This window comes from Ptychodera flava, assembly GCF_041260155.1.
Source record: "Ptychodera flava strain L36383 chromosome 3 unlocalized genomic scaffold, AS_Pfla_20210202 Scaffold_26__1_contigs__length_13983176_pilon, whole genome shotgun sequence".
Classification (NCBI taxonomy): Eukaryota; Metazoa; Hemichordata; class Enteropneusta; family Ptychoderidae; genus Ptychodera; species Ptychodera flava.
Window position 1 is genome coordinate 13,624,928 of NW_027248280.1, and position 27,516 is coordinate 13,652,443.

General features: G+C 39.0%; 1 protein-coding gene across 3 annotated transcripts; it reads right to left on the bottom strand.

Moving 5' to 3' along the window:
• Positions 1-1,060: 1,060 nt before the first annotated feature.
• On the bottom strand, positions 1,061-27,025 carry LOC139126137 (kin of IRRE-like protein 2). Of its 3 annotated transcripts, XM_070692190.1 has the most exons (5): positions 21,052-21,181; positions 8,207-8,449; positions 4,435-4,749; positions 3,420-3,704; positions 1,065-3,165 (listed from the first exon to the last, which is right to left on the bottom strand). In XM_070692190.1, the coding sequence occupies exons 2-5, from the start codon at positions 8,265-8,267 to the stop codon at positions 3,092-3,094; spliced, it is 735 nt and encodes a 244-aa protein (XP_070548291.1). In that variant the 5' UTR covers positions 8,268-8,449; positions 21,052-21,181; the 3' UTR covers positions 1,065-3,091. The 3 variants fall into 3 exon arrangements, with proteins under 3 accessions (XP_070548292.1, XP_070548289.1, XP_070548291.1); XM_070692191.1 differs by lacking the exons at positions 8,207-8,449; positions 21,052-21,181 and adding an exon at positions 26,933-27,025 and having other exon boundaries at positions 1,061-3,165; XM_070692188.1 differs by lacking the exon at positions 8,207-8,449 and having other exon boundaries at positions 1,061-3,165; positions 21,052-21,183.
• Between the last annotated feature and the right edge of the window lie 491 nt (positions 27,026-27,516).

Sequence of the window (27,516 nt, forward strand, 5' to 3'; positions counted from 1 at the left end):
AGCTAAAGTGTAGACTACCACTCAACTCCTGAACTATGGCTAGTCTCGTTCTCGTATTTTCAGCAGTCTGTTCAGACATCATATAACAACACTGCTTAGCTTAGCCTATAACATCGACTAAACCTTTGTGTATACAAGAGCCTTATAGCAGGGGCTTCTCAAAATCGTCTTAATTTGAAAGGTAAATTGTAAAGGAAGTAAAATCTGTACAACATCGTTGCCATGAATACCCTTTTAAGATCATTGCTAGAGTGACGAAGTCTGAATAAATTATCGAAGCACTGACTGTATTTTCTGTGGTGAAACAGTCATTTTGGGCACTCACGGTAGGCTCAATGCTAATGTTTGTTGAGAGAAACGTCATTGGAAATTAGCCTTCAATTAAAACTGGAAATGCCGCCGAATGTCAACTGTTCACCACTTGATATTGTGCAACAGGACCGTAAAGCCGTTCCCGTACGGTAAATCATGTCACAAACTTCTTCACGCATTTTGTGAACTGTGATTAAAAACAGACGAAGCAGACGTGACTAAAATTTGAATAATCCTGATAAATGAATGTAATACTACAGCTTAGTCAGTATGTATGGGCAGTCGGGCGTATTGTATTAACACCGTTTACTTGAGAAAAACGACAGCTTGTCTCAGTTTAACTGAGCCTCCAAGCCGGGAGTGCTACAGTATCTGCAGATTGGTTTACCGACAACTGACCTGAGATTGGGGTACTACGCAGCTATGACCAAGAACTTGCCAACCGTCGAAACCAATAACAGACTAAAAGTTATTTTATCTGCTGCTGTATTCGCAATCGCCCATTCAGATCGCTCATTTGACCTACTCAGACTACAATCGTTTGATATCCGTCACTCGAGGGCGCTCTTAGAGAGAGCCCTTGAACAAAGGATCATTCAGTCTAACCAGACGTAGGCGGGGCAGAATCCGACACATTTAGATGGTAGTCAGTATTTATTGGCCGCAAAAAGTATGTGAGTCAAGGTTATGAATATTTTTTCCATAGTCAGTTCTAGGTGTTATTTTTGATAGCTATTTTGAAAATTTGTGAAATGTTTTAATTTAGAAGTGTTGATGTCATGCGATCTTATTCTCGCCTGAATTGTTATGTTTAGGAATTGTGGTCTACCAGCGAGTAGGGTTAAAGCTACTCAGCGTATTAGGATAGGATCTATGTCAAGGCTTTGTATTCTTTTTAAAGGTATAGAGACAACTTTCTCGTTCAAAATCTCTGGTTTATTCAAAGAAAAGTGTCTAGTAAATAACATGCATCAATTCATAAACAATAACTGTTACCACAATCAGACAGACTGTCAACTAAAAGGGCTAATTTTAGGATAATTTTATTCTATATGCTAGATAACCGGTCATTAAATTCTAAGTTGTGAAATAAAGAAATGGCACTAAGTAATGTTACCGAGTCGCGTGATAGTAGAAATGGAAATTTTTCGCAGCTGCCAAAACTTAACCAGCAGGGCGGAGGTATAACTTCCGCGTGTGTTTTTAAGGAGTGATGGTGACGTTAACACCAATGTCGAACTGTGTAGCCTAAAAGACTAACACTCAAAATAAGAAAATTCGCAATCGTTCGAATTCGCCATCTCCATAGGTCATTACTTGAATTTTTTTCAGTCTATTTAAATATTCTGTAAGATATCAATTTAATTAGATTAAGAGTCTGATTCCATCGTCCTATCATCGGAGAAATCTACGTCATACATTTTATAACATAAACTCATACAAATTCAGAATTGTAAAATTAAAAAGCATTTAACACGCCTAAAAGATGGTAATTAAAAATAAACACTACTGATACTTTGATAAAACTTGCAAATAAATTCATCTTCATATAATCTTCTGGATGAGATACTGAGTAGTAAAAGAACTTGGAGATCTGATGGACGTATTCGATTCTACCGCAACTATTGGTGAACTTGTCCTTTAAATTAAATTTCCATACATAAACAGCATTCAGGAAGACCTTTTAAGTGGGTTTCGTCGGTAAAAGTAAATGTTGATGTACACCTTGACAGTCAGAATAACATTATTATGTCATAATCATAAAACGAGGGGGACAGAAAGATGTCAACATTCCGCCGGTGAAGCGGTCTACCAAAACTTCTCAAAGTCAATATCCGTACTGACTCAAAATTAATACATTCCCACATAAGCTTACTCGTAAAAAAATCTTTCAAAATTTGGCTATTTAAGTGTTTTAGTACACCAGACGACACCAGATATGTATTTGGAAAGTCAGTAATTATACATACGCAAAGCTAGGCAATGGTCAGCCTACGTACTTTGTCAATTTATAGGCGGAGAGAGTCAGTCTATCAGACGTGTTACTGTTCAGTATTTCTTTGATGTTTTCTTCGCTTGCGTTTTCAGAACAATAGTGTTGTCGCTTGTTTTAGCCTGTCTCATGTATTCAATCACTTCAATTCTGTACGAGTAGGAGAGAATATCTATCTCAGATTCCATGATGGCAGCATGAACGATATGTGGGGCAAGTAAGCGCGAAGGAGATCGCAATATCATTGTGCTTTGCAGATTTCCGAATGGAACGTTGGACCGGATTGACAACAAATTGTGTGGTAGTTTAACGTGATAACGTTGTTGTTCACTTCATTTGCCTATTGTTCACTGTCCTTTAACTTCACCGTCCTACGAGTCATAAGGTTAGTCACTGTATCCACTCCCAGCTATGGTCTCACTTATTTCTGGATACTCGACGTTTGCTGAACGCGTCGGCATATTCGGACACTGAACCGTTGATAGGACAGCCGTACGTCGGGTTATGATACACTCGCAGAGAGTATTAGCGCTTCATCTGATGTACGTACGAATTACAGCAGAAATAGTCTGCTGTGTTTGTCGTTGAGGTAAATCTGGAGACGGCTGCCTTCATTATCGACATGCGTGGAATCATCACTGCTGAAGGATCACTGTGTTTATCCTGGCTGTGACTTGAATTCGATATCTTCTCAGTGTGTCTGTTCTGTGTAGCGTAGTGGACTTGTTGCTGTTCAGGAGATTCTTCTTCTGAACCACCACAGGCTGCATGACTTGACGGGGAACTTCACAGATAATGTAGGTAGAATCCAGAGCTTGCAACCCATAGCAAAACAGTAACTAATCGACTCTGCCCTTTACCTGTAAACAAATGGAACGAAAATACCATATCAGGGAATAACTATGGTCCTCTATTGTTGCGTTTATCCACAGTGGTTTTTCTTATTTAATTGTGGAAAATGCAGGAGCAATCACTTTCAATGGATATCATGAGTAACACCCGCTTGCATAATATATGTGGATAGATGTTGACCGTAAAGTAAATATTGTGTATTCTGAATCAATAAAGTTCGGCAATGACTTGTGGTGTTTATCAAATATTGAGAACTTCTTACCAGCGCCACTGGCCACGCTGATTGGTTGACTGTACACTTCCTGTGTGTCCGGCTGTATCACACTGCACATCAGCTGTCTCGGTGGTTTACTGAACGATGCTAAGGACAGTCGACTGACACTGTTGAATGTCCCGTCACTATTTTCGCTGATATTCGGGTCTACTTCGGAATGAAGTATTGAGTCGGCATACCAATACATCTTATTTGTGGGTGGTTTTCCGCGTGTAGCAAGACATACAATTACGCCTTTTCCCATCTCTGACAAGCTGACATTTCTGTATGGTACTGTAGAGGAAATTAATGTATACGTTAAGGAGCCATTCCTCTAACACAAATGAGAAACGTATGTTTTATTGCATTATTATGAACACAAACGTACAATCCTGCACGTATGTTTATACTATGTACATACCTATGTATGTATGTATGTATGTATGTATGTATGTATGTATGTATGTATGTATGTATGTATGTATGTATGTATGTATGTATGTATGTATATGTATGTACGTGTGTATTTTTGAGTTTGTGAGCATGTTCAGTGGGTAGGTAGCTATATGGGGGCTAGCTATATGTCGAAATATATGATGGTTGGTTACCAGTTCATTAATAGCAACCACGTATGCTTTGTGTGCAGGCGGAAAATTGGGTAGATACTTGTAGATATAGGTAGCGTGGAGATAATTAGCAATGTACTAGCTAGTTGCGTAATTATGTTGCTGAAGACTTGGGCAAAGTTCGTAGGGACGGAGGTACGCTTGAACGTATATGCAAGTATCGGAAAATGCATTGATCGCATTTAAAGCATCAACTACATATGCAAAGAGCAAGCAGAGCTATCGGCGTATCCTCGTGCATTTCATACTCTTGGTGTCATTCCGTATGAGAGTAACAAGAGTAATATGCCTGTATTATGAATATTGATTTTCCTTCGAATCAGCAAAAATCGTGTTGAAATCAAGTGTATCAGATATCCAGCAGTTAGTCTTATGTGGCTTAAGTTTCGTATACTTACCATCAACAGTAAGTCTTCCTTTTTGTTTTCTTGGATTGGCATGGATAAACTCACACGTATATTCAGCCTCGTCGAGCAGGGACACATGCCTCATAAACAGATGAAATTCTCCCTCCGAATGATTTCCGATGATCTTGTATTTCTCTTTATCACCGTGTACTGTATTGTTAGTTGCTATTTGGATACGGTCCTTGAACCACTTAGTTTTGGCTGGAACACGTGATGTCATGTTTGGTTGGCATCTAAAGATATGGTCATCTCCCTCTCGCACCTTTGCGCTGACAGGTGTCTGTAGCCATGAATCACTGGGCTTGACTGAAGGACAAAAAAGATATGTTTTGTTCAAAATTAGTTAATGCATCTTTAGGTTTATACATTGTTTTGTTCTTTAAAGCTCATCCAACAGGCGAACCCAATTACAGGATGAGCTACAGATAGCCCGCTACCCAATGGAGCAATGAGGAGAAAAGTTACTTGCTCAAGGGCGCAGCACCGTGCTATGGAGTCTTCAACTCTCGATCCTCTTAAAGTGAGTCCGTTACTCTAAATCTACCTGCTCTCGAACTCACCATACGCCGATAGTGAGTCCGGTACCCCAACCACCGCTCCACGGTGCCTCAACATTAGGTTTAAGCTGCCACACCTTTCCTGAACAATGATAACTTGTGTTGTATAGCCTTGAGTTGTATGACCACAGACACTAGACACCTTAACCAAGCACATCAGGTCCGCCCATCTGCTTGCAGACATAGACAGTTGCCAAATCTCTAGATCTATTCGAATAAGGTGAAGTATGTTCGGAAGAATTGGAAACATTTTGTAATATTGTTCTTGAAATGACATAACTCTAGCTCCGAACATATATTTTTGACTTTATGCAAATACGAGTGAGCTTGCGCTGAAGTAAGGATCATGAAAAATATGTGTTACACTCAACAAGTCGTGCACTGAGTACAACAGGACGTTTTTGCCGACGTCAACTCATGCAGGCTTTTCATAAACAAATTTGCAACAACAATTGCAACAAAGTTTATTTCAGGGGACGTAACCTTTGAACTAGAGCCTTATTACTGATAACAACGTATAAAATCATCAAGGTTTTCATGTCAACTCGATGTTTTCGAAAAAGTGTGTCAGCGTAAAGAGTGTAATGAAATAAAGGCTACACTATGGTGATAGTACAGCAAAAAGTGGACAAGAATAAAAATCGGAGATGATTTTGTCTGAGGCATTATAACCATTGCATGACGTCGCGAGTCAAAAGGAGGTAGAGTTCAAAAGGTCCTTGAATGTTGGTACTCGAATTCCAAAACGTCTAAGGTATATGCATATGAATATTCAAAGACTGATTAATTATTTACTTTTCCGACGGCCAAGTGAATGTGACTAGACAGTCTGGCATGTTCTAACTCGGCAGACATCAACGGCGGAAATGACAAAGAAACAACAATCAAAGCAAGGGTGTTGAATACCAACACCGAAGGACACATGACCTGACGAGCAGGGACAATTGCTATACCTGCCGAGTCTATCAACACTATCCGGACGGTGAGACTTCCTGTCGCACGACCACAAATTTATTCTAAATCCAAAGGCACGTGAGGCTGAATTGCCACAAATTTAGACGACAACAACCGAGAGTCAAGCTTCAGTAGTATCTTACGCAATTTTACACGTCGGTCGATAAAAACACATTAATCAAAAGGGAATATGTATGATGTCAAAGTTCAGAGAAATGCGGTTACAGTTCACACTGACTGGTTGACGTGCAAACCTATGTCTACCAATAGGGTCAACGTGATATTACCCCATTCACAGAATGAATGATTGAATGTATCTCTCCGAAGTTCAAATACACCTAGACGTACTTTACTGGTCACTACGCAACCAGGCAGGGCCATCAAACTAACACGTTGCGCTCAACAAATTGCGCTTTGGCAGTACATGAACTCCGCCTCGTCACCGCAGTAGTAAATGAGTGAAAACAGTTAGCGGTTCATGGTTCAGGTGAGCCGTCGACGGCTTCTGTGACGTTTGCACTCTCGCATAACGCATCGAACACGTTGCAGGCCCCGGGGGGGGGGGGTGTTGCAGGTTTCACTTCGAAATTCTATTTCGAGCACTGTTGACGTCTCACGGACAAATGGTTGGAAATATATATTTTTCTTGTCAATTGATGAAGGTAGTTAACAGGAGAAGAGATTGATTCAACTCGTAGGTAGTCAATGATAAAGCGCCGTACAAGTTTCTTTGGCGACGACCTTTGACCTGATAGATAAGACACAGCACCCGTATTTACATATATACACAACCGTATCATGGGGATGAGCATTATCAGCTGTAAACTGGCATGACCTTTAATACTGAAATAACGGAAAGAGGAACAACACGTCACAATCGACATGTCATACTATCGATAGTCTGTCCACTCGGTCACTTAGATTCAGACAGTCACAAATGATGACTTTGAAACAAAATCTACTGACAACCTCGCTTCGCTTCGTCATCAACAAATGAGCTCTCCTGATTGCAACACAGTTTACTTAAAAGGCGTAACACGCAGGCTCAGAACCTAAATTATATACAAATAGCGTATGAACCGTCTTTTTTATACCGCAACTCAATCGTAAATTTTCTGTTGTTACCGAAATAATTACAGTAATTATTCAAACAACTAGTTAGGAAAGAAAGCATGCATATTGTGATTGGGGTCAAGGGCATGACAAACGAGCAGCTTGTACCAACAATCTTTATCAGCGGATCGAGCAGTGGCTGATTGTGCTAAACCCGTGCCGCTTTCTCAAATATAATTAATCATCAAAAAATATTCTAAGTTGTGCAATCTAATGGCACGTGAGGCTGAATTGTAAAGAAAATGACGACTGCCTTGAACATTCCAATATTATGACGTTGCAGGTAGCGCACATGTTTGCTCTACAAAACACTGTATTAAATCACGGATGCATTTGAGAGAGGTAAATTGTTAGTAAAATGTATACTTTGGGCATACGGCCATGAAGGCATTAGCAGTCCTAAAAAAAGTGTAAAAGCGTCTTATGATTATCGTAGATAAAAACTAATATTTTCGTCACTATTGTATACCTTCACTTGAATCATCAATTATGATAAATCCTTATGCCAAATTCACGCAGTTGTACTAGATACCCTCGGAATGGAGTCTATCGTAATAGGTCGGATGTAATGTGCAAGTATTTACTGTTTACAGAGATTGTCAAGATAGTACTGTGATGGCGCGTTACGGTACGATGCAACGGTACAACTGTATTTGCTTAGTCAACCGAGTGAAATATTGATTTCATTCAGCTTAAATGCAGGCTGCCATGACAACAACCACGGGGTCAACCATGACAAAAACTACGGGGCCGAACTATGGATGTGAAGTTACTAACAGGAAGGTTAAAGGGCCTCTCAATCAGAAAACGATAAGCGTTGTAGCCAGTGGACTACCTGTAGCATTCGCCGCCTTCTGATCAGCCTAATGGTGTCGGTAACACTGAATTAAATCCCGGTGGAAAAAGTACACAACCAGAATCGTACAGGTCTGTGTCGAACTCAACAAGTGCATAAAAACAATTATATTGTTGTAGCCAAGTCTGTAGAAGGAATGTGTAAATACATTTTATCCGTTGATGAGCCTACCTTGAAACAAACTATGCTGACAGTACAGCAGGGGTGTGTTGCTACACTCAAAGTGTCACAGATCGATATTCTATCAACTGTCATTTAACCTCAAAGTTTACTATGAACTCACCACCATCAATGCCGGCCAAAATACACGCGACTCCAAGACAAAATCCAACAATCACGGTCATTTCTGAGATGCCTTTGGCTGTATTTCCGACCTATGTACCTTCCGAGTGTTCTGCTCGATGTTGCCGTCTTCTCACGTATTCACAAAATGATGACTAATGAAGACAATTTGCTGACTCCTGCTTCTCTGGCTTTTCGTAAACAAATGATTTCTGTACTGGTATTGCAACATACATGTCGTGTCCTGGAAGATCATGAGATGTACATGCTAATTCGACGCTTACCAATCAGGAAGAGCCAGATCACTCTAAGTGTACTATCGCATGAATCATCGTTACTTTGCCTACCTATCAGAAAGAGACATCAAATATCGCGTGAATCACCACCAACTTCAAGTAAACGTTATTATAAACCATACATTGGCATGACGATACCCTCTTTCCGAGCACAGTTTTTCCTCTTGCACTGAGGTGTTCGGGGTCAGGTAAGCTGACAATATGTCTGCTAACAAATTAAATTTGGTCTCTTAAAGGCAAAAAGACAATCGATTTCAGCTTCCCGTGTATGCGGATGTCGAATAAGTAGGTGTGATTTATTTTTGGCCCTGTGTGTGTTTGATAGGTTGACGGCTGTGTTGACAAGTGCGACAGAGGGTAATTAAACAGTGTCGCGCAGATAATTCGCTAAATCCCTGTTTCCGCTTTGCATTACTGAAAAACAGTGCAACATGGATTGGGCGGAAAGGTTTTCGGACACCCCTCTGAATATTCATGGCAAGTAAAACCTAATAATTAGAGGAATTGAGTGAATCAAAGTCAATAACTGACATAATAACACACAAGCATTGCGCGAAAATATTATTTTTCATGTCTAGTTATTATCTGTGATGTTGGACGTCATTTTATATGCGTTGGCAAGTGCACTTTGAAAGTAAAACATGTAGTAAAAAGCAATGTGAAGGCAATTTCCGTCACAGCTCAAAACGGGGCATGGAGAGAACACTCACGGAATTGATAGGTATTTATGCTTGTTCCGAAATCTTTCAAACTGCCAACCATGGTGGAATTTTCAACGGGAAGACAGTCCCGTAATTTACAATACCTAAGAGAGGCCCCTGCCCACAGCTATTTGGATGTGTTCTTTTACCAGCATAACCTACGTAACTTGATGTATGATCCCGGTGGCGGACTGGCAACATGAATGCGGAGATTTGCCGAACAGTGAATTTGACATTGACATGTATTTGGCATGTATCAGTCAAATGCAGTTACCGGAGTAAAGATTTGAATGTTTGAAAGGTATTTACGATCGTCGTATATCACTTTTTTAGGGCAGATATTTTATTATGTTGTTTGGAATTCTCGCCGATTTGTTGTGTCAAACCTTCTATTTTATATTACTACCGTTCTGTTAAAGTCACCTATCTCTGGACAATCACCACCAGACATTCACCCCTCCCCCGACTAATGACCATCAACCATTTCCCAACAACAACTTACCATCCAGGACATTTACCACCCCGGATATTAACCCCCTAATACTATTTACGAAATTATTGCTTTGTCGAAATGTCGTCAAGTGGAGGTTGTAAAATGGACTAATGTGTAGGTTGGGGGCACTTAGACGTACATTCTATTATTCGCCATAGTCCGAGGAACGACGCTTTAGTGACCTTGATAACTTCCTGTCGGCACCACTCATATCAGGCTAGCAGTGGCCAAAAATGCCATGTCAGGCAACTTAACAGGTAACTACCTGTCTTATGTCGGACGTCTGTCTATATTAATAGAGAAGCACTAAAATTTCGATTCGAAAGTGCTACATCACTGGCGGTGTTCTAAAAGAGCAAGAGATACACCTTCCATCCAAGGCTACCTGTATGCCAAAATTACTACTTTGATTTTACAACTTGACATGCAACTCCGTTTTTTATTTCACTACTCAACATGCTATTCCACTGCTCTGTATCCTATTCCACAACTGTGTATGCTATTCCATTTTCTATTCCACAATTCAACATGCTGTTCTGAATTTAATTTGACAAGACAACATGCCATTCAAAATTCTATTTCACAATTCAACATGCTCTTCTGAATTTCATTTGACAACACAACATGCCATTCCAAATTCTATTTCACAATTCAACATGCTCTTCAGAATTTCATTTGACAACACAACATGCCATTCCAAATTCTATTTTACAATTCAACATGTTCTTCTGAATTTCATTTCACAACACAACACAACACAACATGCCATTCCAAATTCTATCGTTGAGTGGAATTCCCGGAAACACGAAAAATGGAAAATTGAACATGGAAAATGGAGAATGGAAAATAAGAAAAATTTGACAGATTAGACAGAAAAAACTTACACAACGAAAAACAATCAAAATTAAAGTAGCAAACTAACATACAATAAATATATGAATAAAACATATGGGAGAGGGCCCCTTCAGTCAAGCACCTGAGGAAGGGTCGTTGGTGACCTTGTTTATTAATCCATCCTAAGAGGCCGAAATGTGGGAAAGGCTTTTGCAACAAACCATTCATTTAAAGTTCATGCAGTGAATGGAATTTTCACATCTCATTGGTCGACTTCTCCAAGTAAATTATTCATTAAACTAATAAGAGAAAGTTTGGCACCATATCTTTCTCGGAAACCATACCAATGCTTATTGAAAACACCATGTTTATTCAAATAGCCAACCAATCGTAATGTGTCGAATTTAGCAGTTTTATTTGCTCACGTGTTTACACACGTGAGCATATGTCGCAGCGATGTCTGTCTGTCTGTCTGTCTGTTGGTCCGATATCTCAAAAACGGCTGGTCAGATCAGAATCAAATCTAGTACATATATTCAGTTAGCAAATGGCAAGAACTGATTAGTTTTTGGTGAATGTGGCTTGCATACTTTTTACTTATTTGCATAATAAATGATTTTAGAAAAAACGGATATACATTAAAAACAACTACACAAAATTTGATGAGATTTGCTACAAATGTTGATCACACCGAGATATATCAGCAGTGGGAACCATTAAGGGGTTATATGAAAGGTAGTTGCTAATTTGCATATTTAATGAACTTTCCTAATTAGGGATATATGTCTGATTTGACCCGACCAAATTGACCAAACACGGTATGTATATTAAAGATACTATTATTTAACATTATTGAAAGTCATTAAGCGTTTTAACTTTTTCAATTCCTAATTTGCACATTTAATGAACTTTGCTAATTAGGGATATATATTTGAATTGACTGGACCGACGTTGATTAAACGTGCTACATGTATTTGGAGCTACTATGATACAACATTTTTGAAAGTCTTTAAGCATTTTTACTTCAGCCAATTCCGAATTTGCATATTAAATGAATTTTCATAATTAGGGATATTTATCTGAATTGACTGGATCAAAATTGATAAAACTTGCTATGTACATTAATGCCATTATAATACAATATTATTGAAAGTCATTAAGCATTTTCTCTTCAGCCAATTCCTAATTTGCATATTTAATGAACTTTCCTAATTAGAGATATATATCTGAATTAACTTAACCAAAGTTGACAAAACTTGCTACATATATTGCAGATACCATGATACAACATTATTGACAATCATTAAGCATTTTTACTTAAGTCAATTCCTAATTTACATATTTAATTAACTTTGCTTATTAGGGATATATACAGGGATTTACTTGATCAAAGCTGGCAAAACATGCTATGTACATTGATGATTATACCAGGTTAAAACAATATCGAAAGTCATTTCACATTTTCATGTCGGCTAATTTATAATTTGCATATCTAATGAGCTTTCACAGCTCGGCATATATAGCTTGAAGGACTTGGCCAACGGTAATTACAATTGCTATATAAAATGGTGATACAATGATAGCAGTCAAAGAGCTTTAATATTTTTATTTCAGCTAACTACATATTTGTATACTTCATGACCTTTTAGAATTAATCGGCGGTGATTATTGTTCATTATGTTGATCATAATAATTTCAATGAAGTTGCAAACATGTGGCCAAGGTTCAAATTTACACATAACCGGTATATAATGAAACACGTGAGCATTTTCAGTTCATATCTGGTATTGGCATTTTTCAAAGAATGTAGATTTTACAACCCGATACAGCAGAAAATTGTATTGTTGTGTTTTCAGTTTCAACCGCCAAGGTATTCTGCTATGCAGACATCGACTCAGCCGAGTCCAATATAGTACTGCAGCAATAAAAATCATACCGTATCAGTATACAATGTCAGGTTAAACAAGTCATCGTTGATGACACAGTCCCCACTTGTTAATGGGTACTTCGATTACATGTCCTCAGAGAGGATAGAGTCCTCTTCATTAATAAGGTTTGTGATAAAAATACTTTGATAGAGATGGCGCTCAATGGCCAAGAATGAGTTCCATGGTGATGAAAACATAAAACCAATGTACGCAACCATCCTAAAGTTCATAAAATGAGTAAACTAGGAATTAATCAACAGGATGTTGCAAAACAGGTTTGCATACAATCCTAACACTTAACAGATTATCACTGGTACCGTATTTCATAAAGTTTGATGCAGTATTTACAAAACTATAAGATCAGCATCTGTATCAAGTTTCATCAAATTTGACGTTGTATTAATTTGTGGCTATATCACTCTAATTAGGAAAGTTCATTACTTATGCAATTACAAATTAATTAACATGACACTGATAAATGTCTTTTTCAATGTTAAAGCAATGTGAGCTTAACATCTGTACAAAGTTTCATGAATTTGATGCAGTATTTCTTGACATATTAGCCTATTTACAAAACTTCAATAATTGACATTTTACTGCTACATGACGTGAAACAAATTGACTAGCATATGTATGAAATAGTCGATGTCCTTGTACCAACTTTGAATGATACTGGTGGAAATATGTCTGAGTTATGGCTCTGTACATTAGAAAATTGTCACAAAATCACCGCCATGCAGCGATATTTGATCTTACTGTTTAAAAAATCAACACGTATATGTATGACATAACACTGCATGAAAACGCAATAATACAGATAAATTCACATTAATGAGTTGCCTGTATTATAGAATAATACACGTGAATTCACATGAATCCACATGAATACAGGCTTTCTGAATACAAGCAATGGATTATTAACTGTATTCACCTGTATATGCACTATTCAGCTAAAATACAGGCAATAATTCATGCTAATACAGTAAGTATTATAGCGTTTTTATGCAGTGTAACTCAATGTTCATATACCACTTTGGATAAGATCAGTTGAGACTTGCCAGAGTTATGGCTCTCGACATGAAACAACCATAACAAAATTGCTACCATGTGGCCATATTGGACCATCTCGTGAAACCAATCCACATACATATGTATAAATAAATCAATGTCCTTGTACCAACTTTGAATAAATTCGCTTGATACATGTCTGAGTTATGGTTCCAGACATGAAAAAATCGGAAAAAAATGGCCAAAAGGCGGCCATATGGGATTGTATCACAAAACAAATCAATGTGCATATGCATGACATAGGTCAATGTCCTTGTACTAAGTTTGAATAAAATTGGTGAATAAAATCAGTTGAGACGTGCCCAAGTTTTGGCTAAGGACATGAAAAATTGTAATAAAATGGCTGCCGTGCAGCCATATTGGATCATATCATGAAACAAATTGACCTACATATGTATGACATAGGTTAATGTCCTTGTACCAACTTTGAATAAAATCGGTTGAGATATGCCTGAGTATTATGATTCTGTACATGAAAAAATCGGAAAAATGGCCGCACGGCAGCTATATTGGATCGTATCACATAACAAATTGACATGCATATGTATGACATTAGTCAATCTCCTTTTATCAACTTTCAATAAATTCGCTTGATACATGTCTGAGTATTATGGCTCTATACATGAAAACATCATAATAAAATGGCAGCCTAGCGGCCATATTGGATCGTATAACAAAACAAATTGATTTGACGAACATATGTATGACATGGGTCAATGTCCTTGTACCAACTTTGAATAAAATCGGTTGAAACATGTCTGAGTTATGGCTTTGTACATGAAAAAATTGTAGCAAAATGTCCGCATGGCGGCCATATTGGATCGTTTCACAAAACAAATTGACGTGCATATCTACCGGTATGACATTGGTCAATGTCCTTGTACCAACTTTGAATAAAATTGGTTGAGATATGCCTGAGTTATGGCTCTGTACATTGTAATAAAATGGCCGCCAGGCGGCGATATTGGATCGTATCACAAAACAAATCGACGTGCATATCTATTACATTGGTCAATGTCCTTTTACCAACTTTGAATTAAATCGATTGAAACATGTCTAAGTTATGGCTCTGTACATGAAAAATTGTAATAAAATGGCCGACTGGCTTCCATATTGGATCGTACCACAAAACAAATTGACGTGCATATCTATTACATTGGTCAATGTCCTTGTACCAACTTTGAATAAAATCGGTTGAAACATGTCTGAGTTATGGCTCTGTACATGACAAAATCGTAATAAAATGGCCGCCTGTCAGCCATATTGGATCGTATCACAAAACAAATCGACGTGCATCTGTATGACATATGAAGTAATCCTTGTACCAAGTTTGAATGAAATCGCTCCCTGCATCTCCGAGATATCAGCGTGAACGGACGGACGGACCTACGGACATGACCAAACCTTTAAGTCCCCCGGACGGTGTCCATGGGGACTAAAAAAGAAACGGAAGTGCGATCAGTGACTGCCACCAGAGGCCAGTGATATTGTCACATGTTTACGCTATTATTTCGAACTGATGACGTCACCTTGACGATCGAACCTCCCATCTCAGGCTAGTCGGTCTATAAATAACAATGACGTTTTCCATAGAGGCTACAGTGAACCCCTCTTGCCACAACAGGCTTGAGGTATTTTATTAGAATTGAATTGATGTTGCAATATAAAACAACAGAAATTCTGCAAGACAAACTGAAAGGTAAAAGTCACTCTTTTAGATGTAAAACTAAACTACGTCAACTCATTCTAAAGTACAACGAAAAAGAGCATTTAAACAACCCTATTGATTCTGTTCTGCAATGATGATTATTTCAGGACGTTTTTGGATTTCAAATTAAATTAGGGTTTACCAAAACTTAATCGCTTAGTTTTTTCTAAGTTTAATTTAGCACTAATTTTGACGGCATGGCAATTTTACAGCCATTTTAGTAAACGGTTGTTTGACACGCACTGCATGACCACAAACGATGGTTTGCTGCAAGGCAAATTTTGCGATGTTTTCAACGAAGCGCTCCGGGTACGGCGTAAAGCACGTACATGTTATCGTATAGAATTTCTACAATCCCTTGTGCCTTCTCTTGTCTATTGTTATTGTCTCTCGCACATACGGGTTCGGTTTCTTGCCAATGCCGAAGTGTCGATAGCCTAGATTGCTTTACCGTCCGCTTGCCTGCGTACCTCCGTCCCCACTACGCACATTATGCATTGGGCGTGTCTTTAGTTAGTCATTTCATTCATTGATTCTAATGATTATTCATACTACACTGTATATATGGACCTGTGATAGTAATAAAGGTCAAGATTTGAACTTGGTCATACTAAGACACAATACAAAGCTGTCTCCGCCTATTCTGTCTCTCTCTAACCGAACCTATCCCCAAGTGTGTACCCCACATTTGCTCTGCCCAACCAAGTCATAGGCCAATCATGAGAGGGTCATTTTCAGTGATTGACTTTGGAAGGGATGCTGGTGACGTCATGGTCTCAGTTGGTGACCATCGACATTCAAATGAGCAGTTTTTACAACTCCAGCTCGAAATACTGCTCACGAGACTAGACGGTAGTGGGGACGGAGGTACGGAGGCAAGCGGACGGTAAAGCAATCTAGGCTAAAGTGTCGAAGGCTTTCGCCAGACATCGGCCCTCGATTCGGCCGAGTCCACTGTTCCTGCAACAATGGAGCTCGTACAGTATCAGTATACATGTACGGAAAACAAACGAAAGTCCGATGAGTGACCTGCCACCCCAGGCTAGTGGACTGGTGATGTCACCGTGACGTACCTCCCATCACAGGCTAGTCGGTCTATAAATAACATTTATGTCTTTCGTAGAGGTAACAGTTTGTGTGAATTATCCTAATTGTAGACGTCGCAGAAAGCTCAGATGTGCAAGTTTTTGTTTTGCCGCAGTGATGCATATCGGCCGTTAAGCTTATATATTTCGCTACATGATGCGTACAACAAAAACTAGTAGCCAGAGAGTTGAGTACGGTCTCCTGTCAACTCCTTAGCCTCCTTTGCGTGATATATTTTTCAGTTTATCAGAATTGCAATCATACATATATCCCCGAATTACGGACAAATGACTACAATACGAAAAGGCTATTTCGCTGCAGTTACTGATTCATTTGTGTCAACTTAACGCGTAAGTACTAGGTCACAAGCCACTGTAAGATCACCGATTATGTTGGATGAAAGCTTAGGGCCGCGTTCAAAAAAATGGTGGGGGCGGAGCCTGGAGGAATCTCGATTGAAATTTTTTTTTTCAGATCCTCCCTCAATACCCTCAAAAATTGTCAAGCCCCCCCCCCCCCAAATTACCACATAGCCGCACATTTATTAGGAATGCACGCAGAGTAGAAACAAACATGTAATGTGTCGTTCTGCACGCAGATGTTCAACACTACCTCTTATCAGCAGGTTGTAGAGCCATATACTTAGGGCAAGTTCTTAAATTGATTCATTTTTAAATGCATCAGTGGAATTTTTGGATTTCTCAGTCTAAGCCGACTTGAGTTTATCCAACTCTGGCCAGTTCAATGGCACCAGCTGAAAAGCACACAAAATGACAATCATGAGAGAGTATGAAAATTGTGTATTCCTAGCTACGTTTAACCAAATTGTTAAAAAATGAGCACAGTGACCAACTGAATTTTTTTCCAAAAGTACAAGACACATATAACTTAGATGCCACTTATAAATGTTTTACAAAATTGACAATACTGGAAGGTTAAAATATTCGATAAAAGTTATATTTTAATCTCAGAAATTTTGGGTGTAATAATGGCAAATTTGATAAAAAATAAATGATTCCATTTAGTCATACATTTTTCCATTGAAATTAGAGTCTTTACTGTTCAAAGTTTTACTTTTGTGTTATTGGTACAATGAGATGTGAAAATTTCATTCACTGCATGAACTTGAAATGAATGGTTTTATATATTGATTTTAAGTGATTTTAGAAAAACTTACTGTAAGATCAAGTATGGTGACCCCATCTTTTTTCTCTAATATTTGATTGTTCTCATATGCCAGAATTCAAAAATCCATGATATGGTAACTGTTAGCCCCCTGGTCTTCTATGTATTGCTCTGTGGCTGGATCTTGTGTAAAAGTAGATGTATGTTTCACTATCAATTGAGTGTCCTATGACCGAAACTACATCAGAATCAGAGCTATATGTATCACTGTCACTGCCAGTATGTAGTAGCAGGGCAGTTATTGTATTAACTTTTTATTTTGACAATATTTTTGTTCAGTCTTTACAAATGCGTTCTTGTTCTACTCCCTACAGCATGTTGAGCTGTCAAATATTTAGCTTGCTGACACAGTTTACGTGTACCATGCATTTGTATCATTCAATTATCACCAATATTTAGACAAACAGGTTTTGTTGACAAACTGAATATTGTGTTTTCCAGCATGCAGTAGAGAGACACCAAGAAACTGTGTTTGATACATTGCATAGAAATATTGAAAAATTATCAACAGTTGCAGCTCCTGCCCCATTACAAGGCCAACTTGTTTCACGAAAATTTAATGGCATTCATACATTTTTAGATTTTTTCGAGATTAAAGACATAGAATGTGACAAAACGGTTCTAGATTTTGTTTAATTATTACTAACATTAGAACCATTGGATGACATCAAAATGTTGGGAGTCAAAATATTTTCAGGTCCCCCTATAGGCAGAGTAAAACCTTCAAGTCCCCCCTCGACTGCCCCAAAACTTTTCGAATCCTCCCTGAATTCCTCCAGCCCCCCTCCCTCACCATTTTTGAACGCGGCTTAAGCACTACCAAACTTTGAAAGGAAAGTTATACAGGGGGTGTGTACCTCTATTGTGACCGCTTACCACTTCGTCTACGAGTTTGACAAAGGTCATATCGATGTGGCCTGACTTTTTTCCTAGGTTATAATGAAATAGACGTTTGTATCGCCTATGCACTTTTGAACTATTAAATGTACCGAATTTAGAAGTTTTGCATCAGCATTTTCCAAAGAATGTAGATAATAGTGTAACAATGGGAAAGTGGCTTCACACATCAGCCATCTCGTCTTGTATGTGCTTTGGCGTATTTAGTGTCTGAGTTGTGTTTTGGCTGTTAGTGTAAAAATTAACAAATGAGTCGTTAGTTTTAAAATAAGCCATGGCAAGACGTGGGCGTGGTCAGATGTGTCCTTGACAGCAGTGACTCTTCTTTATCCCCACGTTTCGAAACCAAAGCGGTCTCTTCCTCAGTCGCTTAAGATATATTTATATCTTGTTTTGTTTTATGTCATGTCGATATTGTTGATCTCCTGTTCTTCTAGCAGTGAGGCCAGAATGCTTATGTTTGGATCGTAGTGTGCTCGTTCGTTCATTGACTTGTTTCTAATGCAATGGACTTTGACCTTAGTTAATGTGTCGCTGATGTTCGTAGGAAATAAAATGTTTCGTCCTTTTCTATATGTTCCCAGTTTTCACACATAGTAAGTTTTTAGTGTCTAATCTGTCAAATCTGTCTTATTTTCCATTTTCTAGTTTCCGTGTTTCCGGGAATTCCACTCAACGTAAATCGTTGATTTTATTGCATCAGTGACATCTGGCGGTTCGCCTGCAATGAGTCGAGAGCCTGTGGGCAAAACCACTGGTTGCAACGCAGTTACCACCGAAAACAATCGATTTTTCATCCAAAATCGTGATCGATCTCCTATTTTGAGCACGCTCAACTTGTCAAGATACACGATGTGCTAAGCCTGTGCTTTTAAACTTACACAAAGCCCACTTTTCTCTCTCTATGCGAGGGAAGCGTTCGTATCCGCCGCCATCGTTTATCTCATTCAACCCGTGAGCACTCGGGCGAAAAACAGCCTTGCAAACAAAAGAGCATCGCGATGTCGAACCTCGAAAGTCGACGTTCTGAGAGGAGTGAAACAAGAGAAAATTGTGAAATATGTAAAACTTCTGAAGAGAAAAAAGAAAATTATTTTGTCAACGGAAAATGATCATCGTAGATTGTTCATAGCTGAAGGGTGGTTAGAAATAATGTTAATTACAGAGTGCTACATCTCGATGCTGTTTTGTTTGCAAGGCTTGTTTTTGCCCGAGTGCTTATGGGTTGAATGATAACAATGGCGGCGGATATACCAATGCTTCCCTCGCATAGAGTGAGAAAAGTAGGCTTTGCGTAAGTTTACAAGCGCGGCTGAGCACATCATATACCTAGGCGAGATGGGTGTGCTAGAAAACGAAGATCAATGCAAGTTTTGGATTCAAATTCGGCTGTTTTCGGCGGAGAAACTGCGCAGTATTTCCGAGGAGCTACGACCTGCAGCGGTTTTGCCTATAGAGCAGTCTGCAAGGGTGTGGTGGGAGGCGGTATAACGCCGGTAACACACAGCCCTGCCATGCAGAACTTGGTCTAGAATGGGATGTTGTGTTGTGAAATAGAATTCGGAATGGCATGTTGTGTTGTAAAATCAAATTCAGAGCAGCATGTTGAATTGTGAAATAGAATTCGGAATGGCATGTTGTGCTGTCAAATGAAATTCAGAAGAGCATGTTGAATTGTAAAATAGAATTCGGAATGGCATGTTGTGTTGTCAAATGAAATTCAGAAGAGCATGTTGAATTGTAAAATAGAATTCGGAATGGCATGTTGTATTGTCAAATGAAATTCAGAAGAGCATGTTGAATTGTGAAATAGAATTCGGAATGGCATTTTGTATTGTCAAATGAAATTCAGAACAACATGTTGAATTGTAAAATCGAATATGGAATGGCATGTTGTGTTGTCAAATGAAATTCAGAACAGCATGTTGAATTGTAAAATAGAATTCGGAATAGCATGTTGTGTTGTCAAATGAAATTCAGAAGAGCAGGTTGAATTGTAAAATAGAATTCGGACTGGCATGTTGTGTTGTCAAATGAAATTCAGAAGAGTATGTTGAATTGTAAAAATAGAATTCAGAATAGCATGCTGTGTTGTCAAATGAAATTCAGAAGAGCATGTTGAATTGTGAAATAGAATTCGGAATGGCATGTTGTGTTGTGTTGTCAAATGAAATTCAGAAGAGCATGTTGAATAATAAAATAGAATTCAGAATGGCATGTTGTGTTGTCAAATGAAATTCAGAAGAGCATGTTGAATTGTAAAATAGAATTCAAAATAGCATGTTGTGTTGTGAAATGAAATTCAGAAGAGCATGTTAAATTGTGAAATAGAATTTGGAATGGCATGTTGTGTTGTCAAATTAAATTCAGAACAGCATGTTGAATTGTGGAATAGAAAATGGAATAGCATACACAGTTGTGGAATAGGATACAGAGCAGTGGAATAGCATGTTGAGTAGTGAAATAGAAAACGGAGTTGCATGTCAAGTTGTAAAATCAAAGTAGTAATTTTGGCATGGATTGGACACCATACTACCTGGACGTACGTATCTGCACTATGTATTTCACAATCCAGGAAACATTGAGTGGGCGTTCCTTTCCGATCCCACTTATGTGACATTACATTATCGTAAGATGAAAATGAACTTACCGTTGAGTTGTCGGACAAAACTCGCCGAAGTAGGAATGAAGGATAAAAGAATACACATCACTGTTATCCAGTAAGTGCTACTTAACATTTTGATGGCCGAGGAAGCGTGCGCTAAATTAACGATCAGTTAACATCGACTCGAAGCTGTCAAGTAAGAAATGGCACTGGTTACCTGGCGATTATGACATCATACTATTCGCGTGAATTATTTGGGACTATTTCATTGGTCTATCCGGGCTTACTGCGTGCTCACTAATATTTTGATTGGCGTTTTCCAGGCCCTAAACATGTGTAATAACGAGATGTAGCCAACGAAGCTGTTGTAAAATGGTCTTCGTGTGCAGATTTTCAGTTGGCGGCAAAAAAAAAACTCATCAGCGGGCAGGGAGAAAGAGTTAATGTTTACAGTGCAGTAGGGAGGGAATACATTTCACTTTTACCTATGGAAGACAGAAAATTTCTGGCAGTGCCGGGGTACCGGAGGACAGGTAGAGAGGGGGCATACTATGGTAAATAGAACTTCGTGGAGATTACTAAGAGCCTTATAAAAACTTAGAAGATGTTAAGTATAACAGTTCGGTAGCTTTTCACTGAACACGGATGCATATTACATTCATGCACTAAACAATGTATTGGATGATAAATGGTTGCATAAATGATATGTAAAATGGGCGCGTGTGCATCTGGTGGGCAATGGGGACTTTCAGAGAGGGGAGTTGGAACTTGAATTGTTGTGGTAGCGGGTCTCGGGCAGATCATAATAATTACTGGAGGGCAGTTTTCATCATTATTACATGCCTCGTATATCGAACGTCGCGCGCTCCATAGGATTCAATGGTAACTCGCCGATGACGTCGCGGGCCGCATAGTCATCACTGGACTGAAAGTGAACCGGAACTATTTTCAACTTGAAAACTTTTGGATGTGAAAGTCTTGAAATTTCATGTTTTGCACAGAAAATCCGGTTTTTGGAAAATTTCGCATAAAATAATCGATCAACCGCATAACAGTAGTTTAAATATATCAATGCGCCATTCGATGATGAAAATCGTTCTATTTCTAACAGTTTTTCGTCTAAAATGACAATAAAGCATTTGACTATAATTTGCTAATAAACGTAAATATTTTTGGTGCAAACTGAGTAAGAGAGGCAGGTAATAAGAACATTATAGCCCAAACAAGGGACTATGTACCCTCGGGGCAGGAGCCCATTTGCCCTCCTTACGTCGGGCAAATGTTCACCTACCCTCGGGCACATAGTCCCATGTTTGGGCTATAATATATACTATTCTGTGGAAGGGCGGAAGGGTATATTTTCCGCATATGCCAATAGGAGGGCATAATTGAACAACTGAACTTTCTCCTCAAAATTTTAAGGCCAATTTCAAAAACATGACGTAGAATCAGTATATCAACCGTCGAAACATTTCCTTATGATTTTCTAAAATCGATCGTATTTACCAGTAGGCTGCAGCTTTACATTAAAACAATGATATTTGCGAAATACGACCTACCATTCTGAGTTTGAACTTCAACATAGACTGTGTGTGATACATCTGGATATTTTTTCGAGGACTTTAAATCTTCTTTTTTTACAGTACCGGACTAACTAACCCCATCCCCCTCCCCAAGAGAAGAAGATGACGCATGGTACTGATACAAACAATCTTGTATATGATACCGTGACCATGGTTACAAGTGTTGTTCAATATAATCTACGCTGGAATTGGTCGACCAAACAATATCAAGTAGTTCCATTCGACAAAACCAGAGTAATCAAAATGAATCTGTATGACGTCATTGTCAAGAGAAATGAGGTTACACTTCGGACGGCACTGACGAGTAGACGTGCATGAAAAAACGATGTCTACCGATAGGGTCAACATGAATACAGGTCTAGGTCAAAGGAACAGATTTGTTTTAATTTTGAAAGAGTACGGGAATGTGGGTTGTCCTTAACAAAACTGCGGCTGAGTTGTAAATAGGAAGGTATACAAATGTTTGCATGACATAAGGTCTTTTAAGGTAGCTTTCCACCTTTGCGTCGACCTATTTTCAAACGTGAATTTTGCCATCAAGATGTGTACTTTTACCCAAGTATTATATATCACCTGAAAGCTATTGCTATGATTTTTTTGTTTTCTCAAGAAAATTAGTGTGCGATGAATTTTTTTGAAGATCTTAGTGAAAGTGTAAAGAAAATGGGTGGTCTCACGTAAAAAAGTTTAAGTCTGAGCGGAGAGGGGCTATTGTTTAGTTGATAACGGGCAATTGGTCTTCAGGATACTGGCTACAAAACCGTGTCTCAGATTTTTGAAAAAGGCCTTAGTTTTTTCACATCGTTGAGTCAAAGTTTATCCACCGATTAGTCTTACAACGCCGCCTAATTAAGCAGCAATAACTCGACTTTAAAAATCTTCATAAGAAACTGAGACACGGTTTTGGAGACAACCTACTTGACAAACGTCTGTGAAAATCTGGTGAACTTCCGTTCACGCGTTCTCGAGTTAAACTCTTTTGAACGTGCTGCAATGTGACAAATGGCGAACTGAGAAAAAGGCGATTTAGTAAATTGGTTCGGTTTTTTCCTTTTGAATGGCAATAAACAATGTACTCAACGACAAAACACTAAACCAGATAGTGAAATCAAAGTGTTCAACTTCAACAGTATATTCACTCATTGAAATCAGTGTCAACGGTCGAAATGAGGCTAAAAAGGGTGAATTTTGGGAGCGTTGTACTCTTTTTAGAGCGCAATCTACACAGTAGCTGATGAGTAAATAAACTTGGGGAGTGCCAGGAAGGGATTATGCATAATCTGTTGACTGATTAGTTGTAAGGTTTAAATAGAGTATTAACTGTTCGACCTAACTGTCGGAACTGCTACGGCATCTCGATGCCGTCAACACGAGCGCTTGGACTAATTACCTCCATGACAAGCGTACACTACAGTGTAAGTTTATGGCAGCATTCGATTCGACCTCGGAAACGACTCACTGCTGCGGAATGAAAGCGAGCCCAATGAGTGATATAGGGAAAACAATATTGGCTGACAACAAAAATATCTGCGTTTGTATGTGGATGTACATTTGCGGTGTCTGTGATCATGGAGATAAAAAAGAACAGCTCCATGCTGTGATTCGTTACGGTTAGAGTAACCGAGGATTCAGTGAGCAGCCATTTTTTAGTTCTTCACGCGCCTTGAAAACTAATTAACACTAATCAAACTACGAGCATTTCTGAGACAATAGTTCGTCCTCACTCTGTACAGCATTTCTGTGGGTGAAGACCGTTTCTGGAGTCATGAACCAATCGCCTGTCGGTGGCATAAAAGTCAAAGGAGAGAAGTTGAGAAAACATGAACATAGAGAAAAGTACGTCATTTCATCAAGCGCAAGTTGCATGCGATAGACCTCTCGTCAAGCGTCATACGTCACAGCATGGAGGTCGTAGTCTTCCTACCCCATGGTCACAGATAGATAACTCTCTGCTGTTGTTCGTATCCAACATGAGTACCATCGATTCCAGGCGAATATGATATCAGACCCGTCTTCATTACATGTAAATCTCAGGATTAGGATGGTGTTTTGCACTGTATTCAAGTAGTTAGCCCGTAAGCGTCTCATTCAATGGTTACCGACCAATGATGACATGTTGATGAAAACTCAGGGCGATTACGTTATTACGTTGTGACGGTCAAATTCATATTGAAATTTGTCTTCGGTCCTGCAGCATTTTGGCTACTGCCATGATAACTGATAACAATGCTGTCGTGTCCATTCCCATAAAATCATTTGATTCACATTCGTTCGGTGTACGATGAACATTTTTAGTCGACGTATGTTTTTACTTTGTCAAGGTCGGTTTCTCATTTAGTTGTAGGGTTGCATTGTACGATTATTGGGTAATAGCGCGGTCCGGAAACGAAATGGGACAAGGAAAAACGGGACCGCGGGATTGAAACGACTTCGACATTATCAGTTCACTGCCATTGTGCCAAAACGTCTGCAAACCAAAGCAGCTATTGTTTTGTGGCGTGGGATTTCTGCATCGCTACGTATTTTGCCTTGGGAAAATTTGCTGTCGCTCTCTTGCAGCCCATGCAATTTGTTTCCACCTTGTATTTTCTAATCCCAAGTAGTTCCAGTGCCGCGGCTTCTGATATTTCATTTTTATTCATAAATTGTTCAACTCACTTAGTATTCTCATCGAACGGACAATGTCGGGTTTCTAGACCTTTTGGCGCAAAGTCGTTTCGGCCGCACAATTTCCGACCCCAAGACGTTTAGGCAACGCGACCAAAGACGTTTCGGCACTATCTGGTTGGGGGACCTCGTGCTAAATGTTACAAATCAAAACAATGAGAAGTAAAGTGTCAGCATTCACATGCTTTAAAGTTTGTGAGAACATGGTGAAAAACCGTCGAAAAGAGTTTCATATCATTTTCAATAGCAATAGCCGCCGACACTGTCAAAGTTTGAAAAGCGGGGCCTAAACGGCACTGTAAAAGTCAGACTGGTCAAAACGCAAAGGTCACGCTTATGAATATGACTGGTCTGTCAGTTACTAATAAGTTTGAAGGGAAAAAAATAAATCGTAACGGGGGTGTCGAAATGTCTTGGGCCAAAAGAAGCCGAAACTTCGGCCGAAAGAGGCCGAATGTTGCTTGAATGTTGAAGATGTGAAGGGTGTCTGTTGCGGTATTCAAGTGTTCCCGCTGTCACTAAGGCCGCCAGTGGAACGTACCATTTATGTATACGGGACAGCCTCTTCAAAGATGTTTAACATTATATACGAAACTTATCCACCACTCCTGGTGCTTTTACAAAAGCACAAAAATGTGCCAGATAAAACATTTAGTGCGTGGGCCATTTGTGTAATCTGAAATTGTACCGTCAACAATGTCATAAGTGTGACCTTGTCCGATTGTGTCGATAAATTGTGATCTTTTGGGAGCGGCCACCCCTATGAGAAAAACGGTAAGACCCACCTTTCGACGCCTAATTGCCAGGTACACACTATGGTCTTGACCCACGCAGTGAACGGTAGGTGCTAATGGGATTTTCACAGCGTATGTTGTCCAAGTGCATGTGAATACTGTGACGCTGCTTGCTTAGCGTAATCCCTTGTCAATCAAGACTTAACGGTAGTCTCAAACGCCAAAATGTACACCTGTGCCTCTCGTACATTTTTATTCCAAAATTTCACCCAAAAACAGGAACTTCACGACCAAGATATTCTACACACAAGGAAGATCAATATATAGGAATACTTTTAAGGGATAAAAGAAAAATCGTGTTTTTGACTCAAAATACCAAAACAAAGGCGGAAAGCTACCTTAAGTGGAACACGCACAACAGATGTCCATTTTTATAACAATGTGTTAAAGACAATTGCACAGGTGATTAGACATTTAGTAGAAATTCGAAATAGTTTTGTGGTATGGTTTATTGATAGGGCATAACTCTTACAGAAGGAATTGTTGAATGTATCTCATCGAAGTTGTTTAATCAGATACGTGTTATAGAGCTCGCACTTAAACTATAGCGGTCACTACGTTACCAGAAGGAATTTTTGAATGTATTTTTTCGAAGTTGTTCAAATATCAGCTCATGTCTAACGCCGAAAAAATATAGTGGTCACTAAGTAGCCAGGACCATCAAGATTATACGTTTAACAAGTTGTTCTTTCGTAATACACAAATTCGGCCTCGTCACTGCAGAAGGAATGAATGAAATTATTTATCGGCTTATGGGTCAATCATCTGAAACAAACCACGATTGTCAGCTGCTGATTGAAGTACAAAAGCCCTCGTCACACTCAACATGCCATTCATCGATGTGGCGTCGACTCTATCGAATGAAATAGTACTTTCTCTTACCGCCATTAGTCTCAGCCAAAATACACACTCCAAGAAAAAGTGTTCCAATCATTGCTTGCTGTTAGATTTGCTTTGATGTATTTCCGATCCCGAATTTCATAATCCTTTGTTTGACATGCTTGAAAACATATTCACAAAGTGATGACTTTGCAATAAAATCTGCTGACACCCGCTTCTCCAGACTTTTCATAAACATGTGAGTTCCTTATCGCCACACAAAAGGCGTAACAAGTAGGAGGAAATTAAGCATTGAACACCTTATGACGCTATCAATATATCTAGGTCAACTCGGTCTATTATTCGCCTAGTCAACGTAACGAGGCTTTAGTGACCTTGACAATCTGACTTCCTGTCAGCACCTGCCATCTCAGGCTTAGCGGTGCGCCAAAAAATCCATGTCAGGCAACCAAGCACACTGTTACCTCTTAATGTATACTAATCCAGAAGCAGCAAAGATTCGATATCCTGTGAAAGTTCAATGTCGCAGTGACCTAAAGTTAGAAGCAACAGATACGCCTGCCTTCTCAGGCTACTTGGACGCATATATTAATGATATCAGTATATTTCACAATTGAGGAGATATA

What these genes read in the sequence shown, in the direction of transcription:
- LOC139126137 (XM_070692188.1), bottom strand. Translation starts at nt 21,139, where the DNA reads ATGTTAAGTAGCACTTACTGGATAACAGTGATGTGTATTCTTTTATCC. An exon ending in TTTTGTCCGACAACTCAACG is followed by an intron (nt 4,750 to 21,051) that starts GTAAGTTCATTT and finishes TTTGTCCTTCAG; the next exon opens with TCAAGCCCAGTGATTCATGG. An exon ending in CAGCGTGGCCAGTGGCGCTG is followed by an intron (nt 3,166 to 3,419) that starts GTAAGAAGTTCT and finishes ATTTGTTTACAG; the next exon opens with GTAAAGGGCAGAGTCGATTA.